The sequence below is a fragment of the Rattus rattus genome, chromosome 2 (assembly GCF_011064425.1).
Source record: "Rattus rattus isolate New Zealand chromosome 2, Rrattus_CSIRO_v1, whole genome shotgun sequence".
In the NCBI taxonomy this organism is placed as follows: domain Eukaryota; kingdom Metazoa; phylum Chordata; class Mammalia; order Rodentia; family Muridae; genus Rattus; species Rattus rattus.
Genome location: NC_046155.1, coordinates 186635359 through 186662981, shown reverse-complemented (window position 1 = coordinate 186662981; position 27623 = coordinate 186635359). Strand labels below are relative to the sequence as shown.

Below are 27623 nucleotides of genomic sequence, written 5' to 3'. Positions count from 1 at the left end.
CTCATGACAGGCTGCTGAGTTCTGCCCTGAAAGGATAGGCATCCCACCTTCCTCTTTCAGAGGATGCCTCTTCCAGAATCATCTTTCGCAATCCACTGGTTTTATAATGACAAAATTGCGACAGACCCCATTGCTTCCTCTATGGAGTCTAAGGTTTACGTGTAGCAGGAATGGCTCCTAAGGACACTGTTTTGTGTGTGTCTGGAGAAGAATCAACAATAGGTATGCTTTTGGACGAGTGAGTTTATTAAGAGTATAGCAGGCAGGAATGAAGTAATAAATAGTAAGGGGCAGATAGAGAAAATATTATCACCACCATCGTCACCACCACCACCACCACCATCATCATCAAAACATCATCTGACAGCAGAAGTGACTGGGGCAGCCTAATTGAGAGAGCAAGCAGAAACTAACATCATCAAATCGGGTCTCAAGACACCCAGCAGAAACCAACCCAAGAAGCTGAGGGAGTCCGAAGTTTCTGACGGATTTTCACTCTGTGCCTTTCCCACTGTAGACATTTTATATTCCAGGATAAACAAGAGTAACCCCTGTTGGAAGAGGTTACCTTCATAGGTGTCTTCAGGAACTTGATACTTTTACCCTTGGGGTTGCTTTTGTTCTCTTCCCATCCTGTCTTATAGCTTTGAGGGCCATCCCCAGACAAAGTTTTGGAGGGCTCTCTGAGACAAACATGCTTGGGGTTGGAATGGGAGGTGGGTATGCAATCTCAGTCCCAGAGTCTGCTTTTAACAAGCCTAGTTACATGCCATCAAATCAAATTATCGTCACAGGACAATTTATCAATAAAGTATGCATTACATCGAGACCCTACAGTTTAGTCTTAGCTCTAGATTCCAGAACTTCTCTTCCTCAAGGGTGGTCTCCTGAGACAGTAGTTGATCACCCCTCCTGCCCTTTTTGCCTCTCTGTATGCCCTCCCATCTCTGATTCTGCAATACTCTCACCCAGAGCCCTCCTTGCCGACTCATGCTACCTTGTATGAGTGTCTGGGCCCAGGCTCAGTGAGTCCCAGACTCTGCCTCACTGGTTGCACCTTATGTCCTGTGAGGCCAAGACTCAGTCACATGACACTTTTCTCCCACCATGAGCTAAGCCAGTGACTGGTTTCTCTTTCAAGCGTTTTTAAAGATGAGAAAAAGCAGAACAAAAATCCATGACATTGAGTTATTTCCATCCCAGTGACTCGTAAGATCATAATTTTGTGGGGTTTCAGGATCAGTGTCAGAAATCTCGTCTTCATGTCTGTTTCTCACACAACATAGGAGCAGAGCTCACCTGCAGCCAGCTGGTTATTCAGCGTTCCCTCAGAGAAGATAGTGCTCTGTGTATCAAGGAAGGAGACAAGTCTATTGCAAAGTGTTTAGGATTCTCTTTGCCTTTATCATAGGGGTCCCCTTAGCTGCATCCTGGACTTTTGCACACTTAGCTCTTCCCCAGCTTCCGGTTGCCCTCCACCCCACCTCTCCAGGCAATCATGGCAGTGGTTTGGAATGGTTCTACCAGTGCACATCTTCATCCTGCACTGCTCATGTGCCCACAGGGATCAGAGGAAGTACACTGGGGTTAGACGTATACTTCTAATTCCCAGACTTGATTAAATGGGTTGTTTGTTAAACAACAAAGTACTTTTTGAACAACAGAAGAAGCCAGGAAAAATTGAAATGAACACCAGTTACTTGGGGCTGGAATCCAAAGAATTTGTCCACAGACGAACTGGAAAGGGGCCAGACCTCCCAGGTCTGAGATGTCAATCTGTTGTCAGGATCGTGTGTGGTCACCTTGGTGGCTAGAGTCACACCAGGAGACTGTGCACAGCTGGGATCTGGAGCCTTTATGGGTTTGCCCTCAGCGACTATCCAGTGTTGAGGCCAGCAGTCGAGGTTAGTTTGAAGTAGCTCTCTGGGTCATACAGGAAAGAAATAGCTCATGGTACAGTCCACATGAGTCTGTGTCTCCTCTCCTTTTAGTACCCAATCCTATTCCCAAGTCACTTGGATCCTCTTGCAAAAACAAACACACGTGGAGAGAGTAATTCTTCACGCCAGCAGCTCTGGACATCTCTCTGCTCAGAGAACAGTCACCATGAAAAGTGCCATGTGCTTCCCCTGCTTAGCAACTGCGTGTTTAATAGGAAGAATGTTTACTGGGTGTCTACTGGGTGTAGACAAGGAATTTACCTGGTGCTACAAACTCTCAGCTCCTCTAAGTCAGTGGTTCCCGACCTCCCTAATGCTGCGGCTTTTTAATACAGTTCCTCATGTGCATGAAACGCCAACAAAAAAAAAATATTTTCATGGCTACTTCACAGCTGTAATTTTGCCACTGTGAGAATCATAATGTAATCTGTTATGCAGGATATTTGATATGCGACCCCCAAAGAGGTTGTGACCCACAGGTGGAGAACCACTGTTCTATGCTGTCTCACCACTGAGTGTAAGGAAAAGGTTGCAACCCTTACACAGTGTACTAAAGAGTCAGTGTTTAAAGTGTGTATGGCCTGTGGTATTCACACACACACACACACACGAAATTCCAAAGAAATAGGGAGTTTTGTGTGAATTGAAATGTCCTCCATCAACCTCACATTCAAAAGGGTATCAGGGGCCCCAAGGGTGATGGATAGTTAGAGCCAGTGCTAGCCATCCTCTTTAGCCTGGGTGGATGTCGGAGACTCTGGCCTAAAGCAAACATGTTATCCCCAGTAGACAAGTCCAGGACCGGAAAGTCCAGTAACATGATGATCTGTCCTGCCTTTCAATCCCAGAGTTCCTGCTTCCCTCCAACAACTATGTCAGGAAAAGAAAATGGAGCCACTGACCTATTCAGGAACCCTTTGGGTGGGTTCGTGCTTCCTGGGCTGACAGGCTTCCCCTTGATTGGTCCTTATTCTTCATCTCATTTGCATATACACACCCAGTAATCAGAGTTGGCCTGGGTCTATAAAACACAGTGCTTGGCTTCTTTATTGTCAAACTTAATGGACAGCTCCCTGGACAGGGAAAAATGGATGACTGCTCCTGCCTCTCTAGACACACCACTGCTGCTACAGGCAGGGGAGTTCCCTCATCTTCATCCTCTCGGACCTCTTTTCTTGTGTCACTCTCTTTAATGGTGTGCCTATTGTGGTGGCTATTCTTGGTTGTCTGCCTGACTACATCTTTTTGAAATAGGAAGACCCACTTCTAATCCAGAGCTTTGAGGTGTGAATAGCCACCTTTAATCTGGGTCACAGATTTTCCCGGCAGCCTGTGTGGACATGGAAGAAGGAAGCTTTCCAGTTTTGCCTTCTTGTCCTTGCTCTTGCTAGCAAGTCCATGCCTTCACTGGCATGAGGGCTGACTTCAGGACTCCAATATACACTAAAGACCAGATTGAGACATCCAGCCTCATAGGCTGAACCACTACTGGATTCTTGAGCCTTCCATTGGTAGAGAGCCATTGTCAAACTAGCTGGAGCGCAAGCAATTCTGATAAATTCCCTTCGTGTGTGTGTGTGTGTGTGTGTGTGTGTGTGTGTGTGTGTATGTATTCTTTCTATAGGAATTCTATAGAACGAATGTATATGTATGTGTGTATGTGTATATGTGTGTACATTATGTGTTTTTGTATGTGTATGTGTCTGTACATGTATGTGTGTATGTGTATATGTATATGTGTGTATGTATGCAACTTACTCTGTTATCATTTGAGTAGAGAATCGGGCTCTTTCCAATTCTCTATGTGGATGGACATGAACTTACTCTAGCTGAATCATGGATGTGTTGGTAATTATAAAATCTTATAACCTTATAAAATCCCAAGGCTGAGTGAGATGGCATGGCCCTTTAAGACAGAGAGTCGGTTTAGAATGGACAGGTTTCCTGAAGTTCTTAAGCTAGCTGTGTAGAGGGCGCAGAGAGCTGTTGGGATATGGCCTAGATGAGGAATATGCTGGTAGAAGTCACCATCTTAGGCTAGGTGAAGTGACCCAGAATGGCTGTGGGGCACAGAGGGAGGGTACTCCCTGGTGAGAGGGGCTTAGGACCCAATGCTGGGGAATATAGAGTTCCCTTTTTGAGAAGCCATGGATGACAGTCTACCCCTGCAGAAAACCATGGGGCCTGGGGCCAGTGGAAGGTGCAGTGGGTTATGAATAAGTCCTGCTATAGATGCCTTTGTCTGTCTCTCAGTAGGAAATACCTTGTCTCCAGCTAGATCCCCTACTGCTGTGCCTAAGCTTCTCATTCTTGTTATACACAGCCTAGGTTTCTGAACACAAGTATTTATGTGTAGAGACAGGAAATGTGTTATTATATTTGTGATTTGGGGGTAAGGACATTCCCTAAGGCTCTGTCTGCCTGGAAATCCCTGTCACTCACCCATCCTCCCCTCCCCTCCCCAAACCTACCAGTGGCCACCATTCCTGACATTGGTAAGGGTGTGGGAATTAGCTGCAGGGGGACTTTAGGTGGGAGAAGGGTTGATTTGGTTGCTGATGTCATATGTTGGTGCCCATGCTCTCCTGTGGAAGGCTGCTCCTCGATTTTTCTCTCCACTCAGCTGTCTCCCACTGGGCTCTTTTCCCATGGCTCCAATTCTCAGGTCCCATAAAGCTCTGCTTCTGTGTCACCCTTTTAGGCTATGGAGTTGTAAGTTGGGGACCAGGGGTTTGTCCTGATGAGAGGCAGTCAAAGCTTCCACAGCAAGGGTCTGACGAAGGACTAAGACCTCCCAGGTGCCCTCTCAAGGCCCTGCTCGCCTCAAGGTAATGCTGGCAGTACTCATGCGATCAGTCATCATGCTGACTCTCTAAACCAAAGTGTTTTCCATCCTCCTCTGGGGATGTAGCACTTGCAAATAACTGGGTTTTTTCCATTCTGTGGTTTCCAGACATGGGAACATTTCTTGGCCAGCTTCAGGTGGGGACTGTTCCCAGGAAGAGGGTGGTGGGACTTAGTGAAGTGTGGTTGGGTATTCTTCATTCTAAGTGGGAGGATGGGAAGGCCATTGGATAATAATCAGAGGGGCAGAGGTGGTATGCACTAAGAAACCCCCATGACCTTTCTCCTTTACAACCAGAATGCTTACTGGTCACCTCGAGGCTAAGGAGTCAGCTGAAACAAATCATGTTAGAGGACCAGAGTCAGGGAGGAGGAGGGCCCAACAATGAGAAGAAGAAGATGGAGGCCAAAGCCCAGGTCCCTGGGGAGGACAGCAAGACTGATGAGGTTGTGGTAAGCCAGGCCAAGAAACCGTGTGGCCCTTGGAGAACTGTACTGGGTAGAACTCTGCTTCTGGTCTTTTCTACAACTCTGATTGCCCCTTAGGGCCATCTCGGTGTAAGTTCACTCTCCTGGGACAAGCTCTGGCTTTACCCCTGTGATGCCTCTGAGTGGCAGGTGCAGGGGTGCAGAGCTGAGAACATTAAACACACTGGTTCCCTCCTCCTAGTTCAGGAGAAAATGGGTCAAAAATTTCAGGACAATCGCATCCCTTAACTCATACCTGCAAACTCCCTGATCCTTGCCAGATTCTCCCATCTGCTGCAGAGTGCCTCCTTCTATTAACACACACACACACACACACACACACACACACACACACAGAGGAGAGAGAGAGACAGACAGAGAAACAGAGACAGACAGGCACAGAGACAGACAGATGGACACACAGAAACATAGACACATACAGAGACAGACACACAAACACACAAACATACACGGACACACACATAGAAAGAGACACAGACACAGATACACACACACAAACACACAAGCATATACAGACACACACATAGAAAGTGACACACAGATACACACAGAGACAAACACATAGAAACAGACACAGACACAGATACACACACAGACACACAGATATGCACACAGAGATACACACAGACACACAGATACACATACAGGTACACAGAGATACACACACACACAAATGCACACAGATACACACACAGACACACACACACAGACACACACACAGACACACACACAGACACACACACACAGACACACACACAGACACACCAACACACACACACACACACACACACACACACACACACTTTCACACATCCAGCCCCTTTTCCCATGGGAGGTTGGACTGTAACCTCTCTTAGAATCTGATCTCATTTATTGTCAGCTGCAGTGTCCCCTGGGCCAACCGACGGAGTCCACGGAAAAGTTGATGTGTGACATTTAAAGCACTTTGGCTTCCAGTAGTTGTTAGAAAGCTAGGAAGACACACATCACAGGATTATCCGAGGGCTTGCTGTGGGCGTAGGTGAGATCGTAACAGGGCCACCATGACCTTGGTGTTGACAGTGTTTAGTCAGCACTGGGTCCTTGCCTAAACATACCTCATGTTTTGTCAATATAGACCCATGCCACAAACCTGGGAGGAGTGTTAGGTTCCTTACTTTGTTGAGAGTAGCCTGCAAATATCACAGAGCCTACACTTGATGGGACTTTTTGACTGAATGTGTGAGGGTCTCCCTGTAATACGGGGCTCAGAGAGCACAGAAGAAGTTACCAAGTAGCCAACAGAAGCCTGATCATGCAAAGATGGAGGCCTCCGTGCACGGTCCTCACAGAGCGCACAAGAGAAGGGAGCGTTCTTCTCTCTGAGGCATGAGAGGATCCTTCAATATTTCAAGGACTTTTTTCATTTCGTAGAAGATTCACATTCTAGATTTTTCTCGGAAAGCAAAAGCACGGAGGGGTGCAAGGGGTTTACATCCACAGGTAGAACAGATTGCAATGTGTAGAGCTGGCCTGGGGACGCCTCAGGAATAACACCCCACTCGGGGGAGGGGGGCACACTGTGTTAGGTTCCTAAAGTGTGTGGAGGATCAGGGTGCAACCCACTGGCCATAGTGGCCACACAGCACTGTTGAAGAGAGGTGGGAGGGCATGGGCAGCATATATATATATATATATATATGTATATATATATATATATATGTATGTATGTATGTATACACACACACACATACACACACACACACACACACACACACACACACACACACACACATATATATATAATCTCAACGCGTCCCACAGAGACTGTCACACGGTCTTAAGGGAATGGTCAGGAAATGCTGGGGAGGTGGATGGAGCAGGAGTCCTGAGCTTGCAGGCATCCCCGACTCTTACTGTTGTAAGGAGTTTGACTCCTAGTCACTAACAGACTGTTCACCCCTCTTCTAAAGTCAATGGCTTTGCTGGTGTCAGGGTTTTCTAGGGTCTGAGGACTCCTGTGAGTTGAAGTTACAGTTTGAATCTCAAATGTCCTCCCAAAGGCCACATGTGTATTACCAACCAGTTCCACCTGGCTGGTGCTATCAGTAGGTGGGTAGAGAGTAAGGCAAACATAATAACTTATATGATAACTCAGGTTATTAGGGGTATGCCCCAGACGGGCTAATGAGATCCCAGCCCATTTTGCATCTCTCTCTCTCTCTCTCTCTCTTTTCTCTCTCTCTCTCTCTCTCTCTCTCTCTCTCTCTGTGTGTGTGTGTGTGTGTGTGTGTGTGTGTGTGTGTGTTTATGCATGTCTCTCTGTCTGCCTCTGTATCTCTGTTTCTTTCTGTGTCTGTTTCTCTCTCTCCTCTCCTCTTCCCCCTCTCTTCTCTCTTCTCTCTTCTCTCTGTCTTTTTGTGTTTCTTCTCTGTCTATGTCTCTCTGTCTATCTCTTTCTCTGTGTCTCTCTGTTTCTGTTTCTGTCTCTCTGTCTTTTTCTGTCTCTCTGTCTCTGTCTCTTTCTGTCTCTGTCTCTGTCTATCTCTGTGTCTGTCTGTCTGTCTGTCTGTCTGTCTGTCTCTCTCTCTCTCTCTCTCACACACACACACACACACACACACACACACACGCACACACACACACACACACCCTCAGGACCAACATTTCCCAAAGAGGTGGCTTGGACCTCTGCTGGGATACCTTCTTTGATACTGAGCAGGAAATCACCGGTGAACTGATGGGACAAAGGACAAGCCTTGGAGGGTCTGGGGCAGCAGAGGATGGGAAAAGCACTAGCTGTGGGGGAAGGAGTTTCTGGACCAGGCTTTGTCAGTTCCAGTGGCATCCCCAGGTATGACTGTCCTGTGATTGGCAGAGGCTAAAGACCATGCCCTCACCTAATTCTCCCCACTGGCCCTCAGTTCTCCAATCCTCAAGCCCACAAAGCATGCAGGAGCAGCTGATGCTGGCGTCTCATGGTACCTGTTATGTGTACAGTTGAATTTATCTGACATTAAAACCAGCACGATGTAATACAGAACCAACACACACACACACACACACACACACACACACACACACACCCTAGTGGCATTTTACAAGTAATATCTGTTGCAGTCTCCTTCCTCAGATAATAATGCAAGGTTATTTTGTCTCGGCTCTCTGTGGGGAAAGAAGCAGACCCAGAGAGGTTAGGTGGCCTCTCTCTGAGGTCTCCCAACAAGGAAGTCAGGGTTGTTATGTTTTATAGAATGAGGTGTTGTGATGCGGTGGGAGGGAGCACCTTAGCTAGTCAGGTCAAGGTGTTCCCCCTAAGGAATCAGCCATATGACAGGTCTAGTATAAAAAGGGAGTTTATCGGCTGGAAGGGAAGGAGACCTGGGGAAGTGGGTAGAGGCAGAGAAAGGGGACAGAGAAGGATAGGAAGGAGAGAGAGAGAGAGAGAGAGAGAGAGAGAGAGAGAGAGAGAGAGAGAGAGAGAGAGAGAGAGAGAGGCTGGCTGGGGACAGGGGGTAAGAGGGAAAGAAAGAGGGGAAGAGAGAAGGAGGAGAGAGGGAAGCAGCCTTCTTATACGCATGGTTCTAGGCTGGTACCTGGTGGGCAGCGAAGTAAGCTGTTGTTAGGTAACTGTTAGGCAGAGGCTAGAGGAAAAGCCAACAAGGACCAAGTCTCGACATTTTCAGGCTCATGGTGGCAGCTCCTTTTCAACCACCCCCGAGGAGGCTGAGGAAGAAAAGCGGATTTCTCTTGTAAAAATATTCTAGCACTGACTGAGCCTCACCATTCCGTAGCTCTAGTTGGGGTACGTAGAATAAGTCCTAGTCAACACACTGGTCGATGGTGGCGGTAGTGGTGGACATCCGGTTTTCTCTTTAGAGGTGGACAATGTCCCACAGGTCCTCAATTTTTCAGGGGGAAGGAATCTGTCTGGGGGTCAGTACCCCTGCAGGTTGCCTGATTAAGTGCCAGTTACTCTGTTTCCACCCCAGGGGCTGCAGAAGCAGATCTCTGACCTTGGGACAGAACTCACAAGACAGTCATCATGGTGGTGCGTAGCTCACAAAGACCTTCAGAGTCAGATCGATGCTCTGATAAAGGAGAACCAGGAGATCCGTGCAGAACTGGAGACCTTGAAGAAGCAGGACTCGGAGGCCCCAAAAGCCCCTACATCCTCATCATCCCCGCCAACAGCGACCAACACTCTGGTACAGCAGATTTTCTGCATTACGGAGATAGCAGCATACGAAGGATGCACCCTCCCATATAGGCACAGTCTCCACTGGGTACCCCGTGAGGGCTTAACGATTATAAATCACACAGAACTGACAGTAAGTCCTGACTCAGCCTTCCTGGGAGCCCCAGGGAGAACATGTTCCCACCCTGTCTTCAGGACACTCATGGGCTCTGGTGGAACAGCTGTGCACCAGGCCACCTCAGGACTCCAGGTCCCTATTTGACCTTAACTGATGGACTGGATCCTGTCATTAACTCCACCGAGGCACAGGGGGAAGTAGGACTTAGATCAGACCCTGTAACTAAGTGACTGGGAGCTGGCTGCTGTCGCTGGTAGAAGCTGAGAGGGGTCCTGTGAGAGGCTTTGCATAGCCCTTGCTATCCTGTTTCCACCACCCCTTGCACATGCTAAGTGGGTAGGTGTAACTCCAAGTCTTCAGATGTCAGGCTCTCCTCACTGTGAGGTAATCGCTTGGGGAGTTCTTAAGCACTCACAGACGGTGGGCACGATGCTGCTCCTCACGTGACTGCGGATAGGAACAGCATCTGCACCACAAATGTACATCTTTGAACAACAAAAACAACAAAGAGCAAGGCTGTGAGTGCCACACCTTTAAATTTGTCCAGGGATGTCGTAGTCAAACACAGTTCTAGGAATGATGTCAGGTCAGCCGTGTGTGTGTGTGTGTGTGTGTGTGTGTGTGTGTGTAGCTGTAAGTCAGCCCTAAAGACACAGAGTTGAAGGTTCACATTGCCCTTCCTCAAGAGGAGAGTGTGCAACTTAAAATACCCACCCCATACTTGTAGATAGCCTCTGAAGAAGGAAGTCCTGTATCTCAGGATACTTCCCTTCCCCCCCCCCTCTCCTCCCCCCCTCCTCCCCCTCTCCTCCCCTCTCCTCATCCCTGTCCCTCTCCCCCCTCCCCCTTCCCCTCCCTCTCTCTCTCTCCCCTTCCCCTCCCCCTCTCCCCCATCTCTTACTGTTCTCTCTCTCTCTCTCTCTCTCTCTCTCACACACACACACACACACACACACACACACACACACACGGAAGGGATTTAAATGGATCCACTATATATAAGGGAAGACAATACCTCACCTAGACATCTTATCCCATCAAATAAATGTCCAGGGCCAGGAATGGATTACATCCTGTTGAGTCATTGGCCAGAGGGGTCCCTTAGAACTTCCCAAACATCACTGGCTATAGCTAAGACTATCAGCTGCTCTCCACAAACTGATTTGTAAGGCCCTATTTCCGAAGACACAGTTTCCTCACTGAAATGGACAGATCAAGCTGCTGCCCGCTAGAAGCTTCAGCCTTAGTGTTCATGGTGCTAAGAGGCTCCCTGCAAGCTACCAGACGAGAAAGGCAGTCATCAGTAGCACCCATTACTGACCCATTGACCTAGAACAGAGGCCTGCCTACAAGACCTATCAGTGCAATCATGGCATGAGTGTTATGGGAGTAACCAGCCACTTCTTTACTGAATTTAATTTATTGAATTTAAGGACTACACTCCAAGAGATAGAACCCTTACCTAAACTGGCCAAGAAACCGAGACTAGATAGGTCATGAGTCGAGGAGAAAAAAAAAATAGAATTATTCTGCTAAAGGGACACATCAATAAGATGAGTCCTAACAGCACATTGCTGTATCCGCAGATCAGTGCCCACTTGGCCCTCACTGGAGGCGTTTCTTCCTGCACAGATGGTAATTAACATAGTAAAGCACAGGTGAACAGTGTGCAGAGAGAGAGTGGGGCACTTGGCCTTAGATGGGGTATCTTTCGCAAACCCCTCCCCCCATGCCTCTGAAGAAATAGTCTCAGCCAGGCATAACAGGGCTGATACACTACCAACTCACAGAGACCACAGACAGCACACTAAGACCTGCACAGATTCAAACTGAACAGAATCCCACCACTAAGAAGGGGAAGTGGACACAAGGGGGCCCCTTGACTGACAAGCTATTTCTAAATGATACCTCCTGGGAAAGAGAAAATTCCAGTTCTTCAATGGGGGGACGGGGGAGCACGTTATTAAGCACACTCCAAGGAGACCTTGTAGTTGACCAACACAAACCAGATCCCATGTCTTGTTTGGTTGTTTAGGTTTTTGGTTGTTGTTGCTGCTGTTGTTGTGTGTGTGTTTATGTTGTGATGGTGGTAGTGGTGGGGTTTTTTTTGTCTTATTTTTTCTTATCTATTTTGATTTTCATTATTTTTCTTTTCTTTTCTTTCTTTTTTTTTTTTTTTTTTTGGAGCTGGGGACGTGCTCTAGGCAAGTGCTCTACCACTGAGTCAAATCCCCAACCCCGTTTTTATGTTTTTTATTGATTTTGTTATTTTTGAGATATATGATAGGTAGGTAGGTAGGTAGGTAAGTAGGTAGGTAGATAGATAGATAGATAGATAGATAGATAGATAGATAGATAGATAGATAGATAAACCAGGAAGTAGTGCAGGTAGGGAGGTGGAGGGGAAGTGGAAAGGACCTGGGAGGACCTGAGGGAAAGGAAAGAATATAATCAAGAGATATTAAAAAAAAAAAACTTTAAACGAGCATTGTTAACGTGTGTATCTCCCACTTCCCTACATGCACAGCTGAAGTTGCGTAATGTAAGGACAGGAAGGTGGAGTTGTTTAGTCTTAGTCTTTGGGGTCCTACGATGGTTTGGAACAGAGGTCAGAAAGAAGAAGGAAGCCCTCACAGGTCACAGATGTCTCACCAGCCTGTGCGGAATCCAGTCCAAATCTCCTAACTCAAGCCATTATTAAGAGATCCCAGCTGTTTAAAATGTGTCCCTCCCTCACTGTGCCCTTTAAGCCTGCAAGACCCTGCCCTCGGGCGTCCCTGCCTGCCTGTGATTTGCACACATAACCTTTCCGCATGTTCTCCTCTGTGCAGTGGGTCTACTGCTAGTTTGGGGGCCACAGCAGAAGAGAGTAAGCGTAATCAATAAATATTCCAAATGCAGCAGGACTGCTTAGCAGAGGTGTGTGTGTGCATGAGGGGAATCATTTTTAAAAAGCTAGAAACTTGTTTTAAAACTTGTTAAACGTGTTTTTATGTCCTCTCAGCACTACGGTACTGTATCAAACCCTCTCTAGATGACAGACTGTGAACCCCTTTGTGTATTGCAACCTAAAGAGGGTGGTGAGGGAGGGCTTGCCGAGAGCAGCTTCTCCTCTGCACGCCTGAATAACTGAAAAATGTGGGGTTGTCGTAGTCGGGACTGTGGGGTGGCAAATGTAATTGATTCTTTGGGATGGTACTGTCGATGTCAATACAAATCCCCTGTTGTCTGCTTGTAGCCAGTGTACATACGGATAGAGGGGATGGATTCTGAGAAAACAACATCATGGGATGAAAGAGATGACGCGCCTTCTGGAAGTCCTCAAAACGGGAGTACAATGGCCACCGGAGGAACGGACTCTCTGGAGGAAAGACTGTCTTTTACATCTTTAGATGAAAAGGTGACCTTGGGAGCTTGTACTGTGTGTGTGTGTAGTCTCTGTCCCTCCCCTCCCCTCCCCACCCTCCCTCTCCCTGCCCTTCCTCCTGCCCTCCATCCCTCTCCCTTCTCTCTCTCTTTGTGTGGGTAGTCTTCCAGTATCTGACTCCGCCTCATTTCAAAAGTATTGTATGTATGTATGTATGTATGTATGTATGTATGTATGTGTGTGTATGTATGTGTGTATGTATATATATATGTGTGTATGTGTGTATGTATGTATGTATATGTGTGTGTATGTATGTGTGTATGTGTGTGTGTGTATGTGTGTGTGTGTATGTGTGTGTATGTGTGTATGTGTGTGTGTGTATGTATGTATGTGTGTATGTGTGTGTGTATGTGTATGTGTGTATGTGTGTGTGTATGTATGTATGTATGTATGTATGTATGTATGTATGTGTGTATGTATGTATGTGTGTTGTCTTCCTGTACCATCTCCACATCATTTAAAAAAAACTTGTTTATACCTGTGTGTGTGTGTGTGTGTGTGTGTGTGCGCGCGTGGGCGTGGGCGCGCGCGCGTGTGCACGTGCTCATGCATGCGCGCCCACAGAGGCCAAAAGAGGTTGTGTTGGATCCGTCATGGAGGTAGAGTTACAACCAATTGTGAGTCATCCAACATAAGTGCTGAGAACCAAATTGGAGTCCTCTGAAACATCAACACCAGCTTTCAACCACTGGGCGGGTCTCCCAGGGCATTCCACCTAATTTTGTGAGACACGTTCTCAGAGCTTGGCCTTCTCTTGTTGGTTCCACTCTCTGGCTAGCAAGCTTTAGGCACCCTCCTGCTTGTGTTCTAAGAGTGCTGCCGGACCTGTTCTTTTGTGGGCTCTACGGATCTAAACTTGGGTCCTCGTGCTAGAGCAGAAAGCCTTGGTCAGGCCTTTCTTCTCTCCCCCTCCCTACCTCCTCGCCCCAGGAACACATCCTGCTCTATCGCAGTGGAATGAAGCCCAGTAAGAACTGAACACTCTGTTACTCACAATGGACTCAGGAATTTGTTAAACATGAGGGTGTTTCTATAGATTGGAAAACTGTCTGCTTATGCACCTTAAGTGCCAACACAAGGCTAGAACGGCAGGGGTCTTTTTTTTTTTTAACCCAGTGTATGGGTGGGGATTTTCTACATTGTATCAATTGCCGGTATCCAGGGGACAGAGCCCGGTGCTGTTGGCAGAGCCTGAGAAGTGTCTGAAGCATCTGAGAGCTGACATGGCTGTGCACAGCACCTGGTCACTGGGCTGGCGGCATTGCTGGAGGAGATGACGTGCTGGTTTTGTGACTCTGTCTGTCCCCAGGTTATACACATGTCTTCCAAATTTCTGCAAAGAGGCTTTGGCAGACTGTCACCAGAACCACTTTCTGACAGCACATTCCTGGACACAGAGTCACCGGCTGGTGAGAAGAGAGGGGAGCAGGGGTCTAGTCACTGCTGGGTGCTCACTGGGAGGGGGGTGGCCATTAAGATCTGGGATGTGGCATGTGGGTGAGGCCTCAAGAACTCCCTGGGTTCTGGCCATTTTCTGATTCCAACTTGAGCTCCTCCATCTGCCTTGGTGACCTCTCCCAATACCTTTGCCGAGCCCAAGCTGGCTCTCCAGGGCCATCCTCAGCCCTGGCCAGTGACAGTACCAGCCTGTGGCACCCATCCCTCCCTGGAACTTGCTTGATCTCCCTCTGAGCTCAAGCAGGTCCTCCTGTCCCTGTGTCCAGCCTTTCCTGTCCCTGTGGATCCTACCTGCAGGTTCTGAGCACCCCACAACAGTAGGAAGAATGCCTGCCTCCAGCTGCTGCCAGAGGTGTCTAACGCTCTCTGTGCTCTTGAACCTGCTCCTGGTGTGTGTGCATGACCTCTGCAAGGGGCCTTTGCACAGAGCCTTGGCTTCTAGGCTCAGCTTCATCCCTCATGGGCAGAGAGGACTCTCACCCACCTGTAGCTTGACTCCTACCCACCCTCATGCACAGTCCTTGTGGGTCCCCTTTGATATACTGAACCCCAGATCATTGGGCATGGGTAAGCACCTCTCCCTTCCCCCTCCCATTCCCCTATTTCTCTGTGGGTCTCTGTGACATTTTTGTAACCTCTGTGTCTCAGTTACTTCTCTGTTGCTGTGATAAAGCATCTTGACCACCAGGCAGAGTTTATTTGCTCTTTCCAGAGCATTAGTTCATAATGGCAGGTACTATAAGCACAAAACAGAGAGCAAACTGGTAAAGCCAGCCCCCAAGCAATATGCTTCCTCCATCAAGGTCATAACCAACCGAACTTCCTCAAACATCGCCACCAAATGGAGACCAAGTGTGCAAATGCCCACACCCACCATAACCTGCATGTTGGCTGGCTTTAACTGTCAACTTGATACAGCCAAGAATTCCCTCCCTCAGAAGAGAATCTTAATGAGTTATTTTCCTCAGGTTGTCTGTGAAGAATTCACAAGACAGCTCACTATCTTGTGAATCGTTATAGGAAGACCCAGCCCACAGTGGGCAGCACTATTCCCTAGTCAAGGGACCCTGAATAATATTAGCAAGGAGAGAGTTAGCTGATTAGCTGAGAGAGAGAGAGAGAGAGAGAGAGAGAGAGAGAGAGAGAGAGAGAGAGAGAGAGAGAGAGAGAACATCCATGCAATATTGTCTCTGCTCTTGGCTACAGGTCTTCTTCTCTCTGTTCCTCAGTGAGCATGACCTTTCTGCCCATTTCCAACTGCCCTGGATGCACAGTGCCCCTTCCCAACCGCCCATTTCCTTCTATGTGTCTAGTGGGCAGTTGTCACGAGTTCATAATTTTTCTCTTCCAACATCTGCTCCCTACTGGGGTAAACAGCGCCCTCTGCTAGCTTAGTTGCCTGGGCCACCACCACATGTGGTGGAGACACAACCAGGGGACAAATTTGACCATTTGTACTCAGCACTTCCTGATTTCCACTCAGCCACTGGCACTTGTCCAGTGACCTAAGGAAACTTAATTCGGACTTGGAACCCCGCACTGGGAATGTGACATTTTTCACTGGGTGTACAGTCTCTTGAAATCCCCGTCTCCACTGTTTCAGATATCTGGTCTTCCAATCCAGACACTTCGGAAGGTGAGATTCTCCTGCAGGCCCGAGCAAGCAGGGTCCTCCCTTGTTTTCCCCCGAATACAGTGTGGCTGCAGGTAGGTATCGTTTTACCTGGTGGGGAGGCTGGGGAAGACAGACCTGGAGGTGGAGGCAGACACGGTTGTTCCCATGAGCAATGGAGGCTATTAATGGCTGCCAATGCTCCCTTAGTCTCTGAGCACACTCAGCCTTTCAGATGAGTGGAACTGGCATTCCTGCAGCCGTTGGAGGACTGCATCAGACCCATGGGCAAAGCGGGTGGAGCTTCTGTAACTCTAAGGATCCAGGAGCCAAAGTATTACTCTGCTGTTATTGGTTGTTATTATCTCAGTAGAAATGAAAGAATTAAAAGAACAAAGGTAGCAGGAATAACCTAGATCCATGGCCCAGGTCGCATCATAGCTACAGGAATAGGAATAGCTGCAGAACTAAGTTATTTTCTCCATGGGAAAGATTTATTTACCACACAGGCTGTAAAGTTATTTACCATGTAAAGGTAGGCAGTGGGAGGATGCCCTAAAAGCAGTCAGTAACCCTTCCCAACCTAATCAGCAAAGGTAAGATGGGTTAAGTTAATCAGATTCCAGCTACTGATTGCCTCAAGGCCTCAGTGACGTGCACAGAGAATCAGAACTTGGTGACTGTTACCATACTCACCCCAGTACAGAGGGAGAACACAGTAGGAAGAAACGTCTTTGCAAACACAAACTTGATCCTAAGAGCCAACACTGATGGGCCTATGACTCTCCCAGCATTGGTGGGCCTATGGTTCTCCCAGCTGGGGATGGGGACAGAGGGCTCAGTTTTTATACTCTCTCTCTAGAATATTCCAGCAAAGTCAAGAGTTCCTAAAGAAGTACAGCAAGCCTCGGACACTACAAAGGAAGATGAGTCACAGGAAAAGCGACACTCAAACGGCAAGGTAGGTTTCTGCTGCGCATAATCTTTCCCTGACACATTCTCTGTGCTGTGTAGACTGAGTCATGCAGACTTTCCTGGGGCTATAAGCCAGTGGCTGGTGCGCCTCTCTAGAGCATCATTGATAGCCAGCTTCTTCCAGTAACAAAACCAGCTCTGTTAGGAACATCCACCCACCCACCTGCCCTCAGTGCCTCCCAACAGCTACCTCAGGAAGCATTTTTGTCCCCAAGTACTGCTGCCAGAGGGCTGGGGTTGTCTCGGGGGGGTGGTGGTGGGGAGGGGTGAGCTGCCGTGGCCCAGCTCTTTGTTCAAAGCACCCTCACTTTCTCCCTCTTTTGCTGGAGTGAGTCCACACTTCATTTTGGTTTTGGAACTTTGGGCTGTGTAGATCCTCGCCCTTGAGAGCAGAGGATGCTTTGAGTAGATGAGCAAGGCTGCTCACAGCTTTTCATTGCAATCTCTTCCTCTTCTTCCTTCTCCTCCTCCTCTTCCTTCTCCTCAGCCTCCTCCTTTTCCCCTTCCTCACCCTCTTCCTCCTCTTCCCCTGTCTTCTTTTCCTCCTTCTCCTCTTCCTTTGCTCCTCCTCCCCTTCCTTATACTCTTCCTCCTCCTTTCCTTCTCCTTCCCTCTTTGTCTTCTTTCTTTCCCCCTCCTCCTCTCCCTCCTTCTCCCCCTCCTCTTTCTCCTCTTTCTCTTCCCCCTCCTCCCTCTATCCCTCTTCTTCCTGTGCCTCCTTTTCCTTATTCCCCTCTTCTCCTCATAGACAGTTCTCAGGTCTTATATATTCAAGCTCACCATGTAGCACGATGATCTTGAACTTCTGATTCTCTAATTCCTCAGTACTGGGATTACAGAACTGTACCCCCACATCCTGTTATGCAATGTTGGGGACCCCAGGTCTGCAAGCATCCTGGGCATGCAGTCTACCAACGGAGCTACATTCCCAGACAACAAAGCCTTTCTTTAGTGTGGTTGTTTCACATGGTTATCAGGCAAAGAAACACAACTGAGCAAAGCACAGACCTTGGTGACAAAGGTCTGCGAGAAGGAGGGCCATTGCTGCTTAGGCCAACAAGTTATGAACCAATCACCGTCTTCGGCTTCAGAAGCCACAGGGTATAAATGTGATAGCAGGTGGTCCATGGCAAATGGCATTCTGCTATGAACTTTCTGTCTTGTAACCTGACGTCAGGCGTACTCCCCAGGTCCCCGACTCCCCATTACAGTTCTGTCTTCTGATGTCTCACCTTGACTCTGTGCGTGTGTGTTGCATCGGGTGTGCTGAAATCTTTTCTTGTTCATTTAGTTTTGTTATAAATTATATTTTTAGTCAAAACTTTATTATAAAAATTTTGCAGTAAGAAAAGTCACACGCTAAAATTAATCAGACCCACAGGGTATACTTTTCATATATTTTTGGTGTGGGACTCTGGCCTTTCAATACATCTTGACAAACTTGTACACAGTTAGACTAGTCATTCTGAAGTCATTGAGAGTAAGATTAGATTTTACATTCTGTCAGATAAATTTTTACACACTTATATACTATGTTAAAAAATGAAAATGCCAAGACACATTTTAAACTAGAAAGCAATTAGTTTTCTATCCTCTTTGGTGGCTCATCTCCTATTTTAATTGTGTGAACTTTGAAAATAGCATGATCATGAACACATGTGACATGTTCTCAGAAAGGCATTAGGAGGCTTCACCATTGTTCGAATGTTGTTTCAACTCAAACAACCTCGATGTCCTTCCTCTGTCACTCAACATGGCCTTCTAATGTGAGCATGGGGCATGGCAGGCGTGATGGGTGAGACTGCATTGTGGTATCAAACTGAGGTTATTTCTACCTGAGTCTTTCTTTACATTAATCTTTTCAGGGGTGATGTTTTCTACTGAGAGCCTAGCAGTGTGCATCTGAAGTTACTTATTTGCTCATTATTAATTGAAACCATTTAGTGTTGTATATGAGATGAGAGGATGAAGTGGGGAGACCAAATAAGCACCAAAAAAGTTCATTTTTACATAGTAATCCCGGATTTCAGGCTCATGGATCCTTGGTTGATGGATCACACAGACTCAAGGCAAATGCATAGCATCAACTTGAAGGAAGGCAGACACTGAGGAACAAATCGTTACACTTCCTATTGATAACCAAGTGCAGGAGGAGGAGGATAAAGAGCTCATCAGTAAAGTGTGTGTGTGTGTGTGTGTGTGTGTGTGTGTGTGTGTGTGTCTGTTCGTGTGTGTGTGTGTGTGTGTCTGTTCGTGTGTGTGTGTGTGTGTGTGTGTGTGTGTGTGTGTGTGTGTGTGTGTGCAGCAGCTAGGATCCAACATGCCAGGCAGACAGTGGGCAGTGATTTTGAATACAAGAGGAAACAGTGGAAGCGCATTCATCATGCCCGCTATAACTCTTCACCTGGGCGTTTCTGTGTGTCCATCAAGGTGGAGCGGTTGCTCAGTGACGGGCGAACTATCATCACCTTCCCCAATGGGACCAGGAAAGAGATCAGTGCTGACAAGAAGACCACCGTCATCAAGTTTTTTAATGGTGACATGAAGAAGGTCAAGTCCGATCAGAGAGTGGTGCGTGCTGTGGACACACTTGTATTCTTCCAGAATCAGAGTTTACCCAGTGACTAGCAAACCTTTTATAGATGTGTGTTCTTTTGCTCTCCTGGTGTCAGGAGATTAGGGAAGGCAAAAGGTCAGAACTTTCTTGCTAATGAGAATTTTGTCCATGATATATGATGTGAGCGAGATTCTCCATGGTCTCACTCCAGTGGAGTTTCCACCAGCGTCCCACCCTCTATTGTGGAAAAAAAATTTTTTTTTTCTTATCCAGATGCTCTTCCACAGACCTGAGCTAATCTTCAAGCTGAGAAAAAAAATAAACCAGGAACTCCTGGGAGATGTATTCAAACGGTGACTTCCAGGAGTTCATGGTCTTGTAGGCAAAGAGATGTGTTGCCTTACCGTGGGGTGTGGCGACCACAAACATATTTCTTAGGCAGATGTGGTGGGAGGATGGACAGGCGATGAGAAGCGACAGAGATGAGTGAGGACAGAGAACAGGGCTCAGTGCAGGCTGGGAGGGCACTTCCCCTGCTCTGACTCCCGCTCAGCATGGCCCTCTCCAGGGCTCTCTGTCCAGGAGCTGGCATTTCCTTCCTGTGTCTCCCGATCTGCAGAGAGGAAGCATGGTACTTACATAGTGGTGGAGACAGGGACACTCCCATTGCCCACAGCTTTCGGACATGTTGCTAATATAGGGAGGATGCTTAAAAAAATCACGGAACACAGAAGCTCTATTCTTAGTTTGCTTCTATTGTTATAAGGAACACCACGACCAGGAATACTTGGGAAGGAAAGAATTTATTTGGCTCACATGTCCCCATCATGCTATCGAGGGAAATCACCATCATTGCAGGAAGCTGGAGGTGAGGTTAATCAAACATGGAGGAACGCTGCTTATTGGCTGGCTTCACATGGCTTGCTCAGCATGCTTTTCATAAAACCCAGAAGAACCTGCTCAGGGGTGGCACCACCTCACAGTGGTCTGGACCCTTCTTAATCACTGATTGGGAAATTCCCTCCACAGACTTGACTATAGGAGGGGTCTTCTCAAGTAGTGTTTCTTCCTCTCAAATGACTCTAGCCTGTGCCAAGTCGACAGACGTTCACCAAAACACATTCGGATCTCAGAGTCACAGATATTCCAATAATGTGACTCCATCTGAGGACACTCCATCTCCTTCCGCTTCTGTGATGGAGAGACATGGCCCTACTTCAGAGGACTGATCTGACGTGATTAGGCAGGAATTTGGATTAGGAGTAGAACAGTGTATTCTGGCTACATTCTTACTTTTCAGACAATGACCCCATTCAATCCCACTCTACCTTTGGCTGTGTGTGTGTGTTTTTTAAATGTCTCCTTCTTCAGATCTAGGGACTGGCCTTAGCATCGGGAGCACCAACTCCTGGGAACCCATCACCCTCCCCCTTTGTAAATGTTGTTCTCCCTCCCTCCTTCTCTTCTTCCTTGGAAACCAAGGGAGACGTGACTATTGGGAACACCAAGGTCAAATGGCAGCCCACAAGGCACAGGTCCATGGATTCCCAAGGCACTTTGTGAACTCTACTCTCTTGAGCTGCAGTTGGCCACCGATCTGAAAACTGTGGAATTCATAGCCTATGTCCACCAAAACCTAGGCCTCACTTGCTACAGGTCCCACGAGGCATGAGGGCCCAGCAAGTCACGAGTTAGAACATACTTAGGTACAACACTGAGGACTAAGCTGCATCCTGCAGTCTCTCTGGAACCAATGGCCTATTGTCATTCCTGGGATGTCAGTAACTAGTGCCACCTCCGGTGCTCCACACCCGTGGAAGCACCCACAGACGCGGTTAGGCCTAGCTCACCTGCTGAACCTGTACTTTCAACAACCTATGGGAAGTAATTGATCAGATTCCCTGTAGCTCACAAGGTAAGGGGAACCGCCTCCCAATGTGGGTTTCCCCTGTCTCCACAGATTTATTATTATGCGGACGCTCAGACAACGCACACAACCTACCCAGATGGTGTCGAAGTTGTGCAGTTTCCTAACAAGTGGACTGGTGAGTGATGTTACCTGTACCTGCTGGCCCAGGGCCTGTGTTGGAAATGGTTGGGTGCATGAGTACCATGGGGAGAGGGCAGCAGACATTGAGCCTTCAAATCACTAAACAATAGCTCAGGCTGCCCCATTAGATTTGAGTGGTTTTCTTTCTTAATTAGAAATCGTTCTATAAATCACATAGGGCAAAATTATAGGCAAAGAGTCATTTTTAGTTTCCCTGAAATTCATCGAATTGGATTACTGGATTTTTGTCTGCCATGTTTATGTTATTAAATTCAATGAGAAATTCAAGAATATTCTCAGGTATTTGTTCTGCAAACATTGCCCAGCTCTCTGTTCCTTATCTTCCTAAACCTTCCGATCGCAGACACTGCGTGCTATGCGGTCTGCTCCTCTCTGAGCCTATTACATTCATTCTGTCCAGGTAAATTCCGTAGAACTGCCCTCCAGTTTGCCATTTTTCTCTGTAACTAAATCTCACGTGCTCTCCGTTGTCTTTCTTGACTTGACGACGCCCTTCACTTCCTTCTGGTCAGTTTCAGGTCTATCTAGTGGTGTCAGCTAACACTGCCTAGTCTCTTGTTTTCTCCTCCCTTCTCTCAGTTCTCAAGTTATTTTACACAGTGGCCTCACAGTCTTGCTCTGGTGACAGCCTGACCACAGACATGGAGCTCGGTGTGGTACTGTCTGTCCTTTCCAGTCTGTCCTGTAGGGACAGCCTTGGTGGTAATCCTAGAGGCCCAGACTGGAGCTGCCCTTCCAGAAAGGCTTCTGGGTGATAGCCCAAGATCCCTTCACATTAGTTTCCTAGTGTGGAGTATCCTAGACCCAGCAGGTAATGAGATGGCCCCACTTCAGGGCCATTGCTACAGATTCTCTAGAGAGAACTCGGAGAAGGTAGGAATATTCCTTGGTGATCAGCAGCTGACGACAGGTAGTTTGGTTTTGCTGTTGTTTTGAGGGTTTCTATTTTTTGTTTCTTGTTCACCCTTCTTTGAGAGTAGTATTTTGAGCCCACACCCAGGCCCAATCTGTAGACATAGACTGTGTGTCTTGTATCAGCTACAAAGCCGAGCCTTGTGGACAGCATGATCAGCATACACCACCGGAGCACTGGAAGCATCAGTTCCGATCTGATTTTAGTGACGTCTGATATTTGGGGCTCTTCCCATGCTCCTGGATATTATTCTGAAATAGTTTTTTTTGTATGTGTGACCTTATTTTGTATTAATGGGAGAGTTCAAAAACCATAATATAAAACAATACCGAGACAGAATGAAGCCATTGCTGATCAGGCTGCTCTCTTGGCTGTGTGGAGCCTGTCCCAGTCACAAGGCTGCTGAGTCTAGCTGAGACTTCTTTCTTCATCTTAATGTTCCAGTCAGTGCTATTATGGTCTTTGTTCCCTCCCTGAGGTTTTTATAGGCTGGTGAGCACAGATGAGGAAGGAGAGCCATTACTTCTTCAGTAACTTCTGCCATACACTTGGCATTGAAAAACGACACTTGCTTGTTTGCAAGTGCTCTATGGGGTTGTTGGTGGATGGTAGCCAGGTCTGGTAAAAAAAAAAACTAAAAGGGTTTGATGGACATATCTGGTCTCGAAATCTTGGCTCGTCTGTGCGGAATGTGTCTGAAATGCATCACTTAACTGTAGATCTGTTTCTGAGTCCCGTCCCTGTCAGTCTGTATGCTTCACATTCTCCAGAACATCCTCACATGACAGTTTGATAAGCAAATATCACAGTCCCCTCTTGCCATTTCTGGCTGCACCTGTGTGTCTGTTCAGCAAAGACTGTTTTGCATTGATTCTGCACCAGGCACTCACAGGATTCTGTTGGGGCTTTGTCTGTTGCTATGTACTATAGTGCTAAATTCTGTAGCATAAGTCTAGTCACCTCAAAATGAGTGAATTCTCTTGTGTGCCAGCTTCTGTTGTGCAAGTCTTGCTCCTTAATGTAAAACTGTTGGTGAATAAAGATGCCCATGGCCCATAGCTGGGCTTTGGTTCTTGGGTTTGAGGTCTGAAGCAGAGACCAGGAGGGAAAGGAGAAGAAGAAGGAAAAGACACCATGGGGGTAGGTGGATCATGAATACAGAGCCATGAGATCCAGACTGTTGGAAAAATGTTGCCATGGTGGAACATGGCAAGACATAGTTTAGGGTCATTGACAGGGAAGTAGACAAAATAGCACAGAGGGTTGATATCTGCCCAGTTTTAGTGCTTTTAAGGCCTATTTTAAATAGTATGGTTTTGTGTCATTTAATTGGGAACCAAATGACCCAAGGTGGTGTAGAAACTCCCAAACAATTTTCACCACAATGTGATTCTGAGATTCTCAAGCTTTCGAATCAAAGAGAACCCGTAGTTCCTCAGGGCATCGCACCAACATGCCAAGGAGCCTTTCAGATTTTTCCTTTTTTCTTTGGAGCTGGGGACCAAACCCAGGGCCTTGTGCTTGCTAGGCAAGAGCTCTACCACTGAGCTAAATCCCCAACCCCTATTTTTTTTCTTTTTTTTTTTTTTGCCTTTCAGATTTTTATGCTAACAAATATTCACTGCATGGAGTTATTCATTGGGTGTCAGATTGCATGACACATTCTTTTTCCTAAGTATAGTTTACGCTTCAATGCACACGGACCTCAGGAGAACACTCGGAAAACGATCAATGACATTTCACTTGGGAGTCCTTTGTACTTTCTGCAAATGCACATCGGAAAGCACTCTACACTGTTGTCAGGTTCTGAGTGACAACTATGGGTGCTATAGAGCTTCAGCACACTCCACAGTGGAGAACTGTCCCTGAGGATAAGGCCAATGTCACTGTGATTGCTGACAATCTAGCTTGCCCTTGAAAGTCAATATGGCATAGTAAAAGCATTTTCAACAGTGTCTTGATTACTTGGCCAAATATTTGACCAAGGGCAAGAGATGGAGGGAGAATTAATTTTGGTTCACAGTTCAGAGAAACATGGTCCCAGTATCGGGAGGGTGTGGCAGCAGGAGTCTGAGGTGTCTGGTCACACTGCAGTCTGGAAGAGAATCATGAATGCTAGCACCTCTTGTATTTCCACTTCAATTCAGTCTTGAATGACAGCACCTAGTACTACCTGGCACCAATGAAAGACTTTACCACAAATCCACAGCACAGAAAAATATTTGAATTCAATTTGAACTGAAAAATTTGAATTCAGTTTCTATTGAAGGTGTATCTAGCACTTGTTCATCATCACCATGTACTGTTACACATTAGAGACCATGCACACTTATACACATTAGAGACCGTCCACACTTATACACACTAGAGACCATCCACACTTATACACACTAGAGACCATCCATCCACACTTCTGCTGAGCCTTATACACACTAGAGACCATCCACACTTATACACACTACAGACCATCCACGCTATGGCCGAGCCTTACTTACCCGAAATTACATCAAGGGGGCATTGGGTATGCTGTCTGCCAATCCTGACTACAAGCTCGTATGGTTAAAAAATGATCTTTCATTAATATTTAATGTATTTTAACATGGGTCATTTAGATACAACATATATGCATTCATTATAACATGTACTTTAAATAAATGTGTCCTGCAGAAAAATTCTACCCGGATGGCTCCAAGGAAACCGTGTTTCCTGATGGGACAGTGAAACAGCTCAAGGATGGATGTGAGGAGACTGTGTTCCCCGATGGGACATTTGTGACAGTGAAAAGGTCAGCTCCCCAAGCACTCCACCGGACAGTGTGAAACCATACTTCAACCCTGGGTTTTGTGTTCTATAATACATCTGTAGTCATTTACATGTTTGCAAAAGTTTAAGCATTCATACAAATATAACAACAGAGACTGGAGAGATGGCTCAGTGGTTAGGAACACTGGCTGCTCTTAGAGAAGACACAGGTTCACTCCCCAACACCCACATGATAACTTGCAACCATTTGTATCTCTATTTCCAGGGGAACCTAAAGGCCGCCTCTGACCTCCATGGGCACTAGGCTCATGTAGTTCACAGATATACCTGCAGACAGACAGACATAACACAAGGATGGATATATATTTACAAAAACAAAAATGGCACTAAAAATATATGATGCCATTGGGACTATAAGACTTTTTTTATGACCTCAGTTCAAATCTCTTAGCAGAGAACATGAGCTTAGACATAGAATTTGGGGGCCGTCACGTGACCCCAAGATTGTGTCGTAATTGACTTCGGGGACAAAGGTCACCCCACAGTTTACATCATCAGCTAATGCTGTAGTCATCTGGCTTGGTGTCAGAATAATCTTACTCTGCATTTCTCAGTGTGCCATTGCTGTTAGGTGACATGTCACATAGGTTGTAGACACAGTCAGTAGGTGACTGAAGCTGGCGAAATCTGCGTGCAGTCTACCTCTTCAAAGCCATGTGTGTAGAAGCATGAATCTATCGCAGCATGTGTAAGCAAAGAATCTAAACCACAACAAGAATGCGCTAAGTCACTGTGTTGGTGCTGGTGTGTGCAGACAGCGAGGCCTGTGGGGCCTTTGCTCATCATATGCCCAATAGCCTGGGCAAGAGTTTAGTAAACTCACCTTAAACGCTCTCACTATCCCGTGACTATGGTGTGTTCTGGGCATGTTTCTTCAATGCTCTTGACCTTACTAGCTCCTCCAGTGTGCTCAGTGCTCCCAACCCACCCTCAGAGCTTCCATAGCTCTGCTGGTAGTGTCAGCAGAGTGCATGGTACCTAGAACTCTTCCTGTTGCGTTTCTGTCATGAACTGAGCAGTCTTGCTGACTCTGCTCACCCAACTCAGATTGTGGGTTCAGGTCTCAGGTCCCTTGCCCTCTCTACCTTCCTATGATCAGCCATTCTGGGCCTCTCCTATCTTTTAAACCTCAAACGCTTTCCCTACTCTTGCCTCGGAGAGCCTCAACTTCCTCCCCCAGAGAAGACTTGGAGGTGGTCGTATGATTTTGATCTTTCCCAGTTCCTCCACATTCACACGGTTGGCTTCTGCGTGGCTCCACTTACCAGAGTCTCTATTCTACAGGAATGGAGACAAAACCATCATGTTCAGCAACGGACAGAAAGAAATCCACACAGCCAGGTTCAAGCGGAGGGAATTCCCAGATGGCACCACCAAGACTGTGTACTGCAATGGCTGCCAGGAAACCAAGTATGCCTCAGGGAGGATCAGGGTCAAAGATGAGACGGGAACTGTCATCCTGGACTGGAAGTAGTACATCTAAAGGACTCAATGCCAGGCAGTAGCTTCAACTTCCAAATATAGTTTTGACTAAAATAGACAAAGCAACTCACATTGATAGGTTCCCTCTGACAATCTTGGAGATCTCCTTATGCATGAGGAGTAAAGAGACATCCAAAAATTTGGAAAGAAAGAGACCATGTAGCCACCATCTTGGGAGAAAGGTCAGAGAAACAGTAGCCAGAAATTAGGCCCGGGACATGGCCTTGTCCAGACCATGCCTTCTGTCAGAGCCTGGCCCTGGAGTAGGGGGTATAAGGGAAGCAGCAACATCACTGCCAGCTAATTCCTGGGAGCAGCCATTAACAACAACTGGCCCCACGTCTTGCTTGGCCAACACCTGCCTACCTGCATCTACTTCTACCCCCTTTAAGAGTCCTTATAAGTAGGATCCTGGGGGATGTATCTTCACTGGTGCCTGATGTATCAATAAACATGATTAACCATCCTGAAGTGTCTAGACAGAACCTTGTGTGGCGTTCTAGCCCATAAATTCACACAATTATGACCCATCAACTAACAGGGGCATGAGTAAAAGCACAGATAAAAACCAATACACAAACATAGTGGAGCACACCTCCTACCTGCTCCTGGGAGTCTGACCACTGCCCCCTCATTTTGTGGGGGTGCTCTGCTATGCTGTAGGAGAGATCCCTCCCTAGCTGCTACCAATCTCAAGAGACAGTTCCCAGGTCTCTCTGGCCACGCCTTCCAGGCCT

The 27623-nt window shown here is 47.1% G+C and overlaps 1 protein-coding gene across 3 annotated transcripts; it reads left to right on the top strand.

Moving 5' to 3' along the window:
* Positions 1–3954: 3954 nt before the first annotated feature.
* LOC116894621 (centromere protein J-like) lies at positions 3955–27352 on the top strand. Of its 3 annotated transcripts, XM_032896335.1 has the most exons (11): positions 3955–3981; positions 4642–4768; positions 5083–5237; positions 9245–9460; positions 12807–12968; positions 14305–14404; positions 16057–16160; positions 16928–17026; positions 21558–21642; positions 25249–25366; positions 26689–27352. In XM_032896335.1, exons 3-11 carry the CDS (start codon positions 5130–5132, stop codon positions 26876–26878), a joined length of 1182 nt encoding a protein of 393 aa, XP_032752226.1. In that variant the 5' UTR covers positions 3955–3981; positions 4642–4768; positions 5083–5129; the 3' UTR covers positions 26879–27352. The 3 variants fall into 3 exon arrangements, with proteins under 3 accessions (XP_032752226.1, XP_032752228.1, XP_032752227.1); XM_032896337.1 differs by lacking the exons at positions 3955–3981; positions 4642–4768 and adding an exon at positions 19471–19611 and having other exon boundaries at positions 5064–5237; positions 26689–26878; XM_032896336.1 differs by lacking the exons at positions 3955–3981; positions 4642–4768; positions 16928–17026 and adding an exon at positions 19471–19611 and having other exon boundaries at positions 5064–5237; positions 9245–9626; positions 12811–12968; positions 26689–26878.
* The last annotated feature ends 271 nt before the right edge of the window (positions 27353–27623 follow it).

Bases quoted from the DNA above. Each gene is read 5' to 3' on its own strand.
- LOC116894621 (XM_032896336.1), top strand. From the start codon at position 5,130: ATGTTAGAGGACCAGAGTCAGGGAGGAGGAGGGCCCAACAATGAGAAG. The intron at 19,612-21,557 runs GTGCGTGCTGTG...CTGTCTCCACAG, and splicing joins TCAAGTCCGATCAGAGAGTG to ATTTATTATTATGCGGACGC. The intron at 25,367-26,688 runs GTCAGCTCCCCA...TCTATTCTACAG, and splicing joins ACATTTGTGACAGTGAAAAG to GAATGGAGACAAAACCATCA.